Below are 16,881 nucleotides of genomic sequence, written 5' to 3' on the forward strand. Positions count from 1 at the left end.
GATAACAGTTCTTCTACCAGTCGAGGCGTTTGTTCTTGTTTAACTGCTGTTTCTGTTCCTCCCTGGTGCCTCCGTTCGCCCCCCAGGCTAGACTCACGTCTTGGGTAAAGGAGATACCTGGGTCCTGGTTCAGTGAATTCAAACGTGGTAAACTGGTAAGCCCCGAACTCCCCCCCTTTACTCCCATCCTTTTTCCCCATCTCCTGAACACCTCTCATATTTTACAGAGCAAAATGGCAAAATGGCCCAAAGACACCCCTGGCTCATGGTATAGTCACTACAAGCGCGGTTCCCTGGTAAGTGTGGCCCTGGTCTGTGGCTCTACCAGAAGTCCTGGCTCTCTCCTGGGCCAGGCGTTCTGTGCGGGCCACGGGTTCTGCATGGTTCATCATGGTGCTGTTTTTATCCAGAGTATGTATATATTATTCTCTGGCACACTTTTTTTTGGCTTGTGGATGCTGCATTATTATCATGGCAGTTTGCATGGGTTCAGGCATGAGCTGCGTTCACCTTCCAAGTTCAAGTATTATGGGTGATGCTCTCTCACGTAGAAGGTCAGAGGTCAGATGTTATTCACCACTCGGTGTCTGGCGAGAATATAGCCCCGTCGACTACAAGCTCACGACGCAACGAGTCACAACAGCCCAGCTCAGCTTCGTTTTCCAAATTGGCGTGTAAAACCAAAACAAAAGGTTGTTGAATTTTTTTCTATTTAATCAATTTGCAGTCTTGGAAAGAGAAAGAAAAACTGAGAAAGAAAAACATGAGCTGTGTGAAATATTATGCATAAGGTGCATGATATATGTGTATACATATACAGTATAATAATTATAATAACTGTGACAGAATATACAGTCATATAATGACATAAACACATGGAGGCCTCAGCCTGTGCCAACAGGACAGCCAGCCATCACGGCAACATTGTGTGAGCTTGTAGATCTGAAAATTAATGTCCCGCCCCCATAAAGGCTTGCCCCAAAAAGTAGGAACGGCAGGTCAAAAGTGGGGAACTATAAGACCCACGTTTTATGTGGCCCAGCAAGATTGGCGACTTGGCTTTTTTTTCCTTTATAGGCGATAGATTAACAAAGAAAAGAGTCGTTAAGAGTGGAGCGTTTGCTATAGCATCCGCTCTCTCTTACCTCTGGCACACAGTGAGAGAGCAGCACTTAGACATGACGGAGTGCCTTGACATTTGCGCCACACAGTGATTCATAGAATAATAGCCACATCTGCTGATAACTGCCTTTTGCAAATATGGTGAAAAATACCAAAGAACGGGCACCGCCGATCTTGAGTTATAGAGGTCGGCGAGTTATCGCCAGCGAATCAGTTATCTTTAAACCGTGAGGGCGTTCATTCATCTCCACTAGCTATGGCCCTACAGTTATCAGCACACACACAGTGTCTCCTGTGTGCACGGCACGCACGCACGCAGTGGTGGAAAGTTACAAACGTTTGCTCAAGTGCTGTACTTTAGATACAACTTTGAAGTACTTTACTTGAGTATTTACATATTTGTGATACTTCTAAATAAGTAAATATAGTATTTTTTACTACGACAATTGAAAAACTGTAGTTGTTACATTGCAGATTTGTATTAATTATATAACAACACTATTAATACTTTTTCCACCACTGGGAGACACGCGCACTCACACACACACACGCACGCACGCCATTCTCTCATATCTTTTGGAGTGGAATCAAAGAGCTGAACCAAAAGGTCACGGCACTCAGTCAGTCGCCACCCAGGGGCATTCTGGGTACTCAGTCACTGCTGCCTTGCGGGCTGTGAGGATGAAGAGGTAACGGTTTCCATGGTGATGTCGGGGGAGGGGGCGGGGGGGATATATGGGGAACAAGACTGCTGCTGCCGGGTGAAAACCTCCTAATATTTAGGGACATAAATACGTCCCCAAAATTATAAATATTAATATTATATATATTATATATTAATATATATGAGGAAAATAGCGAAAATAGCCGATCTACCAGCTCACAACACGTCGCCGCGCGGTGCGTTGTGAGCTTGTAGATCGGCTATTTTCACTACTTTTGTGTCAACACTATCGCCTGACGAAGTATAGGGCGTTCGTTTACGATAAATAAAACATAAAAAGTAGAACTTTGGAGATGCGAGGTTTCTACCCGACGGCAACCAAGACAAACGGAGTAGCTAACCTCTATGCAGATGTCTAGGCCAGTGGCTATCCACCTTGTTCAAGTCAAGGATCCCAACATTGGTCCCCCATCTGAAAATTACTTTACTTACTTACTATTCGCAATTTGCCACCAAAGTTTTATTGTTTAGCTCTCTTGAAGGTGGTTAAACTGATTTTGATGCAATATTTACTCAACTACCCCTCAAGGACCCCTTGGGGGGGGTCCCCAGATCCCACTGGTCTATGCCTATCAGACAGATGAGCGAGGTTACTCCTAAAATGAACATTAGCACTGCTACTCCTACTTGACTTTATACATTTAAGGACGTCGATTCAAAGTATGTTTAATTATTTAATCAACAGAACGCATATACCCTAGAACAGGTCGCTAGGGTATGTGTGTTAAAAGTTTACAGTGGAATTCTCGAGCAAATAACATTTTGAAGACGATTAATCTTTTCTGCCACGGTCAAGTTGGAGTATTGGTCTTAGATGTTGAGTGTGTGTGTGTGTGTGTGTGAGAGAGAGAGCGATCAGTGGAAGAAGTCGTAACATGGTGAGCAGGTTGTGTGTGTGTGTGTGCGTGTGTGTGTGTGTGTGTGTGTGTGTGTGTGTGCGTGCGCTGCATGCATGGCGTGGCGTTGCATTGCATTGCATTTGCATGCTGCTTTGGAACTCAGTCAGTCACTGTTTGTCTGAACCAAAGAAAAGATGGAGCTGATGGATCCCCACTGGTTTGTATGGAAACAGAAACCCTTTTTCCTGGTGGTTTTCTGTCAGTTACTAACATCAAACCAGAACATTGTGGATGTATCCCCCCCCCCCCCCCTCCCCCCTGTCAGGCTGGTGGTCTTATCCTTCTAGATTACAAAGCATTTACAGCCGTACAACGAATTGATTGATTGCAGCATCTCATACTAGCAAGAAATCCAGAGCGTGGCACTTAAAAGCATTAACTTAAAAGCAGTCCTTTTCAAAGTGGTCATCGGCGTAAAAAAAACGAGCACGGGGAAATAAGTAGCTCTTAAATAAATAGACAAACCTCTAGTATCGCTTAATTCACCTAAAACCTCATTCAATAGAACTGAAACAATAAAACACACACTCATTTAAAACGGTCTATTGTACAGTACATGTTTACCCACATGTGCTGTACATGAACAAATATGTACAGTATAAGTATTCTATAACTATAACATATCCGCTATAGTTGATTATTTATTAGTTGTGTCAGACCTAATCACAACGGTACAAATAACGGTCCTAGTCATGACAAAGGAGTCAGAATTCAATCTTGTGTGCGGCCAATTAAACTAACATACTGAATCATTCTCAATCCGATAATTAGATTTTTAGCATGTTTTACCATAAATGGCTCACACAGCACAATGATAGTTAACATAATGTATTAATTGCAGCTGAAATCCGTTGTGTAATTAATGGTTGCATTGAAGGCAGCATCAATAATCTAGGCAGGCCCTGGAGACCTTTGTGCTCTCTCTCCCTCTCTTTAAGAGCCAAAACGGTAAAATCCCCTGTGTTATTTAACTCTGAGATTGTACAGAATCTACAAATGCAACCAGATGGACCCGCGCGGGCCGTGTTTGCCAGAGACATCACAATGATACCATAATTATCGTATTTGTGCTATAATTTTACCCTCTGTAGTGCACGTTGTATGGTCGGTGGTAATGCCAAGAATGTCTGCACGAGCATTTCACCATATCACAAAAAGGTGCATGAAATATGCTAGATTCCATGGCTGCTGAGTTGGGATCCAGATTCGCTTTTCAAAATATGTCCGTGAATTGGAGGCATTAAAAACACCAGTCCAGTTTTAGGCTTTTATTTGAGTAAGGTCCAGGTAAGTTGTCTTGATTCCACAAAGCCGTTCCTTTAAATTCCGATAATTGTAAGCCTCGGGCCTTTAACATTTCCCATTTGGCAACACTACGTGCGGGTCCATTTGGTTGCATTTGTAGCATCTGTACAGTCTCACAGTTCAAATGACACTGGAGGATTTCACTGCGTACGACGAGCTATAGTTTAACCAAAATCCAAGGAAGCCTCTCCTCTTCGCATGAAAGAGCCTGGACTTCTTAACCTCTCCTTTGATGTATGGTTTTACCTGACTCGTTGTCTTGACGAATTCACTTACCAGCTCCATGCATTAGGAATAATGATGCAAAACCGCACTCCCTCGCCGACGGCGGTCACAAAGGGGCCGGCTCGTTCCTCCTCGCACCTGTACCCCGCAAGCATTTATGCAAAAAAAAAAAATGCACACACGCCAACGTCAACCAAAACGGTGATGAATTATTATGGTACTATACTAGGGCCAGCGTGTGCCGCGCTGTCACGTCACCGTGAAAAAGTGTGACTGCTGTCTCATAATTTAGGCCTCCAGGGCCAACGAGAGGACCGACAGGCACGGCTGACTGTACCGTACATCACTCTGCTTCTTAATCCATTTAGGCCTGACGTCGAAATGTAATCCTGACAGTTTTCTGAAAAACCTTATGTTTCTGTATCAGTGGTGCTCAATATTTCATGTCAAGGACCAAAAATTATAGGTAATTGGCCACCGACCCCCATCTGAAAATATGTTATTCCAGGAACCCCTCGGAAACAAAGATTTGACTTAAAAAACGTTGGCTCTGAAAGAATATATTCAAAGATTTGTGCCACATTTTCACGATTTTTCAAAAATAGCAGACCTACAAGCTCTTAGCGCGCCCCTCGGTGGCGCGCTATGAGCTTGTAGATCTGCTATTTTATTATTGTTTAAAACACCAAAAAGGGGTTCCCGCCCAAAATGGGTTAATGATGCGTACTGCCTTGAAATACTGCTGTCAATACGGCAAACAATATCAGACACATCACCTAGAAATACTGGCAACATAAAAGCACACCGCGGCACAAAAAATTACCATGCACAAATTAGAATCCGAATGGGTCCCGCGAGAGATGCACGCGCCATCGCATAGCATCGATACGTGATGGTGTGGTTTGGATTCATATTGCTATAGGGACGTGGTCGGGGTGGTTGCCTCTAGCTACTGTCTCGTATAGTTGTGGTTTATTGTATAATTTGGATCTCCATTAACAGTTGCGACTGGGCTTGTACAGTAGCAGTATACTCTTCCTGAGGTCCACACAAAATATCACATTACATTAACATTTTTGATTTCCTTCAGGACCCCCGGTTTTATTACACATTTTTATTTTTCTCTGGGTCTCTGGGACTCCAATATTCACTGTAAAATCAGCCAAAAGTGATCGGAATTAAAAATGAAAAGTCAAATTAAAACCCTTGTCCGCCGACAAGTTCACAGTATAACAGGAGCCTCTTAAAAGTTCTCCTTAACAGCATCTTAACAATTATAAAAGAAGTTTAAGACCCGTCCTACACAATCCCTAATATCCTCTTGCCACTTTATGTTCCAGGAAACGGTGTGGTGGTGGGTATTACTGTGCAACAAAACGCAGATGTGGGAGATGCAATTGAGCCTTTTAAGATGTTTCTTTTATGAAGGCATTAGCATTTCCAGAGTGTGTATCTTGTTTGTTTGTTTCCATCCGTATAGCTCTCCTACGTGGACGCAGAGGGCAACCCCATCGGCGTGGTCCAGATGACCTTCCTGCGGTTGCTGAGCGCGGCCGCCCGGCAGAACATGACCTACAACTGCTACCAGACGGTGGGCTGGCACGACGCCGAGGGGGACAACCACGACAAGGCCATCCGCTTCCTGGGCTCCAACGACGAGGAGATGTCCTACGATAACAACCCCTACATCAGGGCCATATCCGACGGCTGCGCGGTAAGTCTCACCCCCCCCCCCCCCCCCCCCCCCCCCATGATTTTTTTAATTTCCTACGGGCTGGGGAGGCAGGGAGTGTTGGGCAGGAGGAGTGGGACGGAGGCCCTACGTCGTTCCCGGTGGAGCCCCCACTCCCGGTGGGGGCTCCATCCTAACCTGACTCCGCCAGATGGGGCAGCAGAGAGTACACTGGGTTCCCCCCTCCTGCTCCCATCTGGGAACTCTCAGGCAGACTTGATGCCCGGCCACAAAACGGCCTGGCCAATCAGCAGCAGCTAGAAGCTAGAAGCTGCTGCAAGAAGCTGCTAGAAGCTGCGGAGTCAGGTTAGCTCCATCCACCAGCTGTTTAAAAACCAGGAAGAGACGCCTGCTCTAGGCGTTTCTTGACACGGCAGTTGTACCCTAACCGCCATTTGGAAAAAACAAACAAAAAATGACAAGACTAATAACCATGCAGTGGTATTCTCTGGCTACACGAGGCTAGCTCCACCCAGAGCCATATAGGGTTACGACATTGAGAGTGCAGAAAACAGCCTGGTCACGTGGTCCATGTACTCGCGCGAGCCCATAGACTCCAATGCATTCCGTAACTTCCGGTTGTCCCCACTTGAAGCCTTCAAATGGGGACAAACCAATAAAATTCTATGTAGAAGAGCCGCCATTGGACTGGCCCCATGAAGTGAACGGAGTTGTCGTAACTGTCAAGTAAAAAATATATTTTGTATCGATTCAATCAATGCATGGGAGGCTCAAGTGTTTGATATTTTGAATTCAAGTATATGTTTATTTAGCAACTATTTCTCATACTGTACTGTTCTTTTTTTCTCTCTCTCCTTCTATCCAACAGTTGAAAAAGGGTTATGAAAAGACTGTACTGGAGATCAACACGCCAAAGGTTGAGCAGGTGCCTTTTGTTGACATCATGTTCAACGATTTTGGCGGTGCCACGCAGAAGTTCGGATTCGAAGTGGGCCCTGTCTGTTTCATCGGCTAAGACTGTTTACTGAACAATATGGAGAAAAAAGCATATTTTTCTCAGAAACACAACACAGGAATAGGACTTGTATTTGTAAAAAAAGAAAACAAAAAAACAAAAGAGAGAAACTTTCCCCCCCCCCCCAAGAGCAACAGAGTGTGAGTACGACACAAAAAAAAGAAAAATCAACATACATTGAAATGAAATAGGAAAGGAAAAAAAATAATTTAAAAAACAAAGCAACCTTGAAACCTCAGCGTGCCTTCTCCATCACATGCAAGTTTTGAAAACGTCCTGACCAACCACGCCCCCCAACCCCAGCCACCTCTCAACCCCCATTTCAACTGATGTAGATCAATCTTCCCCCACCCCACCCCACCGCCCCCAGCAGGTCACCGTGAGAACTACGCCCGTTCCCGAAGTTTCCTCCTAATTTCTCACGGACGGCATGTTTTCCTTGTCTTCAGCTATGATCGCTCCCCCCCCCCCCTTCTCTCTCATTGGATTTGTTTTGATCACTCAAACGTTTTTTGGGAGCTTCGTTTTGTGCATAATTGTCTCCCGGTTCTCTTGAATGGAGCTTCTATATAAATATATATAAATATTTTTTGTGTGTTTGTAAGTACATTCTGTATATTTTTTTTCGTTCTTCCTCGATTACATTTTTATTGGTTCTTGGCTTCAAAACGTGCATGTGACGTTCTCAAAGTGTGAGGTAGGAGATGATTATGGCAATTGCAATACAGCTAAATAATTAGAGAAAGGTATATCTGAAGTGAGGAATTTCCATTTGTAAAACTTTTTTTAAAAAGGAAAAGAAAGAGAAGAAAAAAAAACACAATACAAAAAAAACCCCAGTATAAGTGCTGTCTTGTTGCAGGTGTGGCGTTACACCCTATTGTAATTTAAGAATGGAATGGAAATAAAAGACAAGTTCTGTGATACTATGTGACAAATGATTTGCATAAAAGAAAGAAAGAAAGAAGAAAAAAAAAACATTCCTCTGGTGTCCTCTTGAACAATTTTGTCGCAGTTGAAGATTTTTTTATTAACTTAAATAAACAAGCAGTTTATTTGATTATTATTATTTGTTCTTCTCAAATGCTTAACAAATCGATCCAACTATGCAACGGGAGACGATGTCACGTCTCAAATGAAAAACGACAACAAAAGAACTCCAAAACAACATCTTAGGTGCTATTTCCTCTCTCCTATGTGGTGCTACGTATGTATTTTTCTTTAAGTTAGTGTTTGTTTGATTGAAAGAATCATCGTGGCGACACCAGACCGCCGCCCGCCGCTCGTCCCTCGGCTCCCCGAAAGCCCTGATTCACACTTTGTCGCGTTGGCGGCGGAAGTCGCCGACCTACGAGCTGGTATAGCGTTGTTGCCGATTTTCGGCGCGTGCGACGTAGCGTAACTTAGGCATTGACCATCGCTTCTGACACAAGAAAATCTTTGTTGCGCCTGTATTTATATTAATGGGTGTTTCTGCATGCCATTCCCCCCCCCCCCCCCATATCCATTCCTAGATCAGTACATAATTTCTGCATACAGCTTTTGTTTTTCTCCTATGTCTGCGGACCACACAAATAGCAAAATCCAATAGCGTCTGAGTCTTATACAACAATTCTTGGCATGTGCTCAGGAAAAAAGAAAAGAAAAAGAGATTGTATGTGGTTGTTGAATGTGATGCTACTAATTTCTGGCTGCAGATATGAGGGCAGAAGAAGAAGACACAAAAACACACACACAAGCAAAATGGCACTGCTCGGTGTTTGCATATCATGCAGACAATGCAATTTGGATCTCACTGTTGAGTGGTAATATGTGCCATGGATTTTGATTACATTGATCTATAGCCTTCCTGTGTTCTTTCTGGTGTTGAGTACTGGATACGTGTCTGTTGTAGTGGTACCAAAATGGTGTCTCTCCTTTTGGTAGTCCAAAGCACATGGCCAATTAAGTTTCAGTTTCATACATGAAACCAACCCTCCCACCAAAGGTGTTCTTTTTTTATATATATTTATAGCTTTAAGTGCCACTAGAATCTAGTTTTTTATTTTTATTTTTTTGGAAACAGAACAAAATCAACAAAAAGCTTTGTATTTCCTTCTGATTTAGATCTGTTCTGCAATAATAATAATAATACAAAAAAGACAAAGAAAGCTGCTTATAAAGTAGATGGCAGTCCATAAGATTAGCCAGAATGGGAAGCTTGTTTATTAATGGTTTGGATCTTCAAATAATTTGTTGGTCTACTTTGATTGCCCTTAATGTAGTTATCCTCTTTGTTCAAACTATGCACTCGATCTGCCTGTGACCACTATAGCATCTACCACAGAACTTCACAGCCCTCCGTAAGTAGTTTGTTGCTGTTAGCTTATGATCTTTACCTTCGGATTTGTGACTTGAACCGTTTCTGTTAAGATAGCTTGTAGATCTTCAGCTTTTATTTTATTTTATTTTTTCATTGTGATGCAATATGCCAAAAAGAAATAACACTCTGCTCTCCTTAAAAAAAAAACTAAAAAAAAAAGGACGACCAATTTTGTAAATTTTCAGAACCAGCAGTGACGCTGCCAATTTTTTTTTGTTTTTGTTTCGTTTTGTAGTTTTATGTTTGTCTGTTTTGAGTGTCTGTTGTTTTGTCAAACCTGTGTAAGGATAAGAGAGGATAGAAGATATATTGGTTTTTATGTCAATAAATTCAAGTTTACTGTGGCCCCCCCACTCTTGTATGTCTTTTGAAGCATTAAAACGTATCTGTATGCATGAAATTGTAAAGCTTTTTCTCTTGTTATATTCTAGAATGACATGATCTCCAAACCCCACGTTTTCAGTCATCCAAAATCCAAATCCTTTGCTAGATACGAATGAAAGGTCATGTCCATAATTGTGAAGTGGAGAGAGAATGATGACATTGTAACTCTGCCAAAGCCAATGTTCATTTGTAGTATATTTATTATTTAAAACAAAAATAAATGTTAAATGATACCATAGTGTAAAGTGTAAAAGGCCCGCTCTCTTTACATTAACAAATGGATGACAAAATGTATTGTCAAAAAAAAAAGGTTTATTAGTTGCCGTCACAGCAGTAGTTATTTATTTTATAAGATTTAAGAGTCATGGTTTGGTCAGTGGTCAATATTTCGGTGTCTGTTGGGCTTTTTGAAGGGAAGACCTCCGCACACTCTTTACTATAATGACAACAGGTGCGTCGGCGACAAAGCAGCAGACTGCAGACACGTAGAGAGGGAGGGAGACCCGCACACTGTCACATGCTGGTTCAAGAGCTTTTTTATTTAATGTCCAAAATGCAACCTTTCGACCTTCTTCAGGCATGGTGTCTGTTGGGCTGAAACCTAAAAGCGCTGAAAGGCTCTGGGGGGCATAACTGTATAGTTCCAGGTTTCCAGCAAGGAAGCTCTTTACAGAAGCAAGCGACGCAGCTGACGTTATGGATACGCCATGACACTTTCATAGGTGGCAAACCTCACACCGGACGTTCCATGAATACTATACATGGCAGTGAATGGAGCCGGTTGGACCAGCTCATTAACTCATTCTCCGCCACCAGGGGGCGCCAAAAGGCTCAGACCGCCATCATATATATATTTTTATTATTTTTTAAAAGATTTTACAAACATTGTTTATGCGCGATTCGCGACCTTTGTCATGTTTTCTAATGACTTTGTTTTTTCTTTATTCTTTTAAAGATTTGTTTTTGGCTTTTCTGCCTTTCTTGAAAGATGCAAGTGAAGAGAGACAGGAAAGAGGGAGAGAGAGAAGGGGAGAGACACGCAGCAAAGGTTGTCATGAACGGGACTCGAACACGCAACGCACTGTCAGGCCAGAGCCTATATGTGGCATGCGCCTGGACCACTAGGCCAGCGGGCGCCCAAATGACTTGTTTTTTGATGTGCACAGTAAATAATCTTATTGAGGATCTAAACAGCGGCAGGTAGACGTTTCTGTCTCCGAGGTATCACGAGATTTGGTTGCCAGACAGGAAACAGTGGACATAGTATTGGACTAGTCCATAGTCCAATACTTGGCACATTCAGAAAAGTACTTTGTATCTATAAAATTACACAGTGCACGCCCATGTAGGTCCCATGTGGGACCTACATGGGCGTGCCCACTTCCAACCCATGCCAGTTAGCATGCATGTAGACCATGTGGGACCTACATGGGCTTGCCCACTTTCAACCCATGCCAGTTAGCCCACATGTAGCCCATGTGGGACCTACATGGGCTTGCCCACTTCCAGCCCATGCCAGTTAGCCCACATGTAGACCATGTTGGACCTACATGGGCTTGCCCACTTCCAGCCCATGCCAGTTAGCCCACATGTAGACCATGTTGGACCTACATGGGCTTGCCCACTTCCAACCCATGCCCAGTTAACCCACGTGTAGACCACGTGGGACCCTCATAATTTGCCCAGTGCAAGCCCATTCCCACTTGGTACCCATGTATCCCGCATTGAAACCACATGGGCCCCAAGTGGGCGTGCTGGCTGGGTACACAACGAAAAGCAACACAGCAGACAATAATGTGTTATATGTCTTCTTTTATTTTCCAGAAGCGGATTACTTAAGGTCTCAGTCATTCAGAAATAGTGTTTGTTCATGAGCTGGTCACCGGGCTCTCATTGACTCCAATGCATTCCACTGAACTTACGGTGAATTGGCTCCCATGACGAATCTGCCGTCTAGAATTGCATGATAGCGAAAATGACGTTGGTGGCCTTACCTTCTGTCTCACATACCTTGGTTTCCAGAAGGCAGCATACCCATTTCCTGTTCCAGTTCAGTGTCCCATATATAGCTCCATTTGATTGGCCGGGCAGCAGATTGGAACAGGACACACAATGGGTGTAAGCAGACCTAAGTTTCCATGCGCGGACAAAAGAAGCTGTCTGCCGGCGTCTCTTCTGGGTTTTTAGACAGCTGGTGGATGGAAATGAAGCTCCACCCACACGGCAGATTGCCACGCCCATAGACATATATACATAGACGCCCCTTCCGGCTCTGAGGCGTGTGTCAAAATTGAAGGCACTATTTTCCCGACATTCCTTGCGAAGAATAGCGGAAGCAAAGCGGAAGCTTGTCAAGCTTCCGCGTGCGTAACATAAGTCCCGGAAAAGACGCGCTGTGATTGGCCAGTAGTCACTTGAGTGACAGCGAGAGACATGGAGGATTCACATGAGTGACGTCACTCGGGCAGCGACGCAGTCGCCTTCAGCAAATGCCTTCAGCACTTCTAAATAAGAAAGCTGCGGAGAACTGTTGCTTTGTGTTCACTCTTTTAATGTTTTCTGTTAGTAATCTAATCCCCCCTGGCTCTGATGTTGTATTGTTAATAACTTTGTTGTTTGTGTTTGTTTGTCTTGTTTTGTAATGTATATTGTCATGACTGTTATAAAGATTTGTTAAAAAAAAAAAAAAAGCCTTCAGCACTGCACTTCCGCCTTCATTGGGATACACGTCGCTCCAATGAACTGCAGCGGCAAATGAGGCGTCTATGTATATATGTCTATGGCCACGCCGGCCAGATTCCCGGAAAAGCTTGCCCCCGCAACATTCTGCCGCGTGGGTGGAGCTTCATTTCCATGAAGTGAAGCTGGCAGACAGCTTCTTTTGGCCGCCCATGGAAGTCCAGGTGTGCCCTGCAGGCTGAATAAAGGCATCAGTTGTGTTTCCTGTACAAATCCTCTGCCGAGCCAACCAATCTAGATAATATGGGACACTGAACCAGAACAGGAAACAGGTAGGCCTCCTTCTGGAAATCCGTAAAAATCATGCTTTGGTTTTGTTTTCATGATGTTGGCAGCTTGCTGGCCTCACAGTATACGTATGTGGTGAGGGTTGGTTCAGAACATTACTTGTAGGCTACACACACTGCACTGTACTGAGTGGACAACTGAATGTCCAGGAGCACAACACCTCTGTAGGATACAATCTTACTCACATGAATGCTATAGAATCCCTTCTGGGCAGGCATGCTGGCTTGTGTTGGGCATTTTTGTCAAAATTCCAATGTTGCCATGGCCATACACAAAGACACAAAGAGCTATAGCCCTGAATGACCATTACATGTCTGTAACTCTGAGAGTGTACAAATGTACAACATTCGCCGAAACAGCCGATCTACACGTGCGTTGTGAGCTTGTAGAAAGACTAATTTGCATTAGGAGATTTGATGTGGAGGGGAGGGGTTCTGGTATAGCCCATGTCGGACTCCGGTTAATGCAATACAGTAGGGTTTTAGGTGTTTATCAGTTCAACTGAACAGTCTTCAACCTGAGTTCTACTATTTCCATTATTACAGTAAGTCCAGAGTCAGTGCTATGAGTCTCTTTCTACTTCAAGGTCATTCTCTACTGCCCTCTCGAGGTTAGGGGTGAAACAACTGAACTGTTTTGAATTGCATTTTTAATGGTGTGTGTGTGCGTGCGTGCGCGCGTGGAGGGGTGCGTGTGCGCATGCCCATGCCTCTCTCTCTCTCTCCCCAAGGACAACAGGCCCATGCAGTCCTCTAGGCAGTACAGCGGTACAGTGTGTGAGTGTGTGGGGGCACTGCCAGTACCCGTTGTCACATTATAAGGTAAGGAAGAGTTGCTGCACTGCAAGGTTTCATTAAACACAGCACCATGCACAGGACACATTCCAGCCGAGCACAGCAAAGAGTGAATAGTGCTCCATTCCGTGTCGGAGCATCAATATTTAATGCAATGTTTGCAGGGAGGATGTACGCCTGCATTCTAGCAAAGCAGCATTCTGAATTGAGGCTGAGTGGTTTCAGGTTAACGCCTGCCTCTCCACCTTTCAAAATATTAGGTCTGTGTACTGTACAGTTTGCCTTGGTTTTGACCTCTCTCTGGGGGAGTACACATTCAACGGCAATTGCAGATCTACAAGCTTGTTGCAATGCATTGTGAGCTTGTAGTTCTTGATATGTTTGGTGATGAGATTCGTTTTGGAGCGTAACACTGCTACCGGTAGATACTGTATGGTAGGCTACTCCCCTCCGGTCAACTAAGTATTGTCCGAAAATGATTCTAAAACATATCAAAAATAGCCTACTGTATTTTCACTATTTTAATAGGGCTTAAGTGGTCAACTGACAGTGTACAAATGGAACCAAAATGACCCTTCTATTGACCCTACAGGTTCCATTTGTACACTCATTACAAATGGATAATGATGCTAAATGGCACCAATGGTGGTTGGCACGATTCCTCTTTTTGTGGTATTTAGCTCCTATCATTACATTTGTAAAATGGTGCTACAGTATAGAAGCATTAGAGGTGTCTAATCTAAGGTGAAGAACCAGTAGAAAACCATACAAAAAAAAGAACGGGAGCTGAAAGAACCACTTGAAGAACCAATATATAAATATATCACAATCAACTATATTGTCACACACCTGGTTCACAGGTGTGGTGAAAATTAGTTTTGGGCAAGCAACATCGTTCGTAGCTTTAGTTTAGTTTGTTTAGTTTAGTTAGGATCCCCATTAGCGGTTACACCTGGCAACAGCTCTTCTTCCTGGGGTCATCACAGAATAATATACAAAAAAATAAAAACAACCTTCCAGATATCACAAAAGAAGATAATACATCACAGCATAAAACATACGGTTAGTGCATTCACTCTAGATTGCATTACATTACCTGGTACAATATATTGACATAAACAGAATTACAATTTCACCATTATGTATAAGAAAATCCTTCAGTCTTTTCTTAAAATGCCTTTTACCCTTAATTTCTGTGATGCATACTGGTAGAGAGTTCCAGAAAGTCATTGCCCTCTACATGACTGTATTCTTCATTGCATCAGTTCTTGGCTTAGGCACTGCAATCGACCCATTGCAACATGTCTGGTATAGAGCGTCGCAGTCCCGCCCCCTACCAGGGCCCAGAAAATGATTCTCCGTTCATTTTCCTCATAGACATTTCAGAAAGTATTTATTTAAAGACGTTTACACCGCGGACAAAGCCAACTCGAGTCGTGACAAATCATGACAACAAACACCATTTTTTGGGCCGAACAAAATAATTAGAAAGAAGAAAAAAACGGCAGGTTACAACACTGTTTTTGTTGTTTTTCTTCTTTGTAATTATTTGTTTGGTCCAAAAATTGTTTGTGTTGTCATGAGTTGTCACGACTCGAGTTGGCTTATTTGTCCGCGGCATAACCGTCTTTAAATAAATACTAATAGAAATGTCTATGGGAAAAATGCATTGGGAATCATTTCCTGGGCCTGGCGTCATCATGAAAGGGGTGGGACTGCGACGCTCTATTATGTCTGTGTCTATCACTGGTAGGCCTATAATGAATATTTTTACATAAGAAATTTGGTTTATTATTTGAACAAAATAATGTTCCTAAAAAGTCCAGCCAGACTAGGAGCTAATCTCTGCTCCACCAACAGCCATGACAGCTTGATTTAACGGTGTATTAGATCTAGTATTGTAGTTAAAGGGCAAGGCGAGCTGCCTTATTCTGGGCTATTTGCAATTTAAGCAGGTCCTTTTTAGCTGCATTGGACCACACAACTGGACAATAGTCAAGGTGGGATGTCACATCGTGCCTGCCTGGATGATCTGGCCAGCAGATGTTGGAGTTAAAAACTCAGCACATCTCCTAATCATCGACAAACCCCCTCCCATTTTCTTGTTGTTGTATGTTTTCAATATGAGTAGACTATGACTGTCTAAAGTAATCCCAAGTAGTTTCGTTTCATCTACAGCAGGGGTTCTCAACGTTTTTGGCCGGGGACCCCCGGAAATGCTTTGGCAACGTCTCGGGACCCCCGCCCCGCCCCCTCCCGACCCCCAATATAAATTGACTTCTACAATAACCTTAATAATAGAGACAATACACCATAAATAAATACTGAAACCCGATATAATCATTAGGGAAGGTGTATGCATGTGTGCTATGTGTACTATATGTAAACTCTTCATTTCCATTTTCCAGCCATTCAGTTGCATTACAAAAATATATATATTTTTTAACTTATTTGGGGACCCCCCAAAATAATTATTTTATTTATTATTTAATAGAGACAATACACCATAAATAAATACTGAAACCAGATATAACTAGAAAAAGTGCCCTTCTGGGCACAGGTCTCCACCAGGAGGATAGGACTGTGTGAGATGTTTGGCAAAATGTTTAGTAGTAATATAAACATGTTTGCCTTGTATGGCAATTGGATGATTTGAGGCATTTTGTTCCAATCAACCTGTTTTGCAAAAATCAACCTGTTGGTGGCGCTATAACAGGCCAATGTGAAAAGGGTGGGATATATTCCTCAGCCTAGTAAGAAAATGTGTGAAAGATTTCACGTAAATTGCATGCTGTGTTCATGATTTGAGGCTTTTGTTCAAAACGGGGCAATCTTGCAAACTGTGAAAGGCAATTATAGCCAATTAGGGTGGAATATGAAATATCGGACAGATCCGACTTGAGCACATGACCATAGAGATACTGTGTAACGATTTGTGAGATTTTTGGACAGAATCTGGAGGAGTAATATCCAAAAATGTGTTTTACAAAAGTCGGCCTCCTGGTGGCGCTATAAAAGGCAGATGCGGAAAATGCAGGTCAAAGGTTTGTCCTTGGCCTCTAGGGAGTGTGCATGCAATGTTTCACGCAGATCGGTGCAGTTTTAGGTAACAAATGTGAAAAGCTGCCTCATGGTGGCGCTATAACAGGCCGTTCTGGAAAATGCGGGGCAGAGGTTCATCGTTGGCATCTAGGGAGTGTGTGTGCAAAGTTTGGCATCGACCGGGTTAACGGTGCCGGAGATTAGCTGGTAACGGACGGACGGAAGGACACACGGACACACACACGGACGGACACACACACACACACACACGGACGGAGTGCAAAACATA

General features: G+C 43.2%; 1 protein-coding gene across 1 annotated transcript in view; it reads left to right on the forward strand.

Moving 5' to 3' along the window:
• col5a1 (procollagen, type V, alpha 1) overlaps positions 1-9,689 on the forward strand; it is a 156,079-nt gene extending 146,390 nt beyond the window's left edge. Inside the window, exons 64-66 of the mRNA XM_079523820.1 lie at positions 87-155; positions 5,756-5,989; positions 6,837-9,689. Of these exons, the coding sequence (XP_079379946.1) occupies positions 87-155; positions 5,756-5,989; positions 6,837-6,983 (450 nt within the window). The 3' untranslated portion in view covers positions 6,984-9,689. The remainder of the gene's footprint in view (positions 1-86; positions 156-5,755; positions 5,990-6,836) is intronic.
• Positions 9,690-16,881: the final 7,192 nt, after the last annotated feature.

The sequence above is a fragment of the Electrona antarctica genome (assembly GCF_951216825.1).
Source record: "Electrona antarctica genome assembly, chromosome: 16".
Taxonomy (NCBI): Eukaryota; Metazoa; Chordata; class Actinopteri; order Myctophiformes; family Myctophidae; genus Electrona; species Electrona antarctica.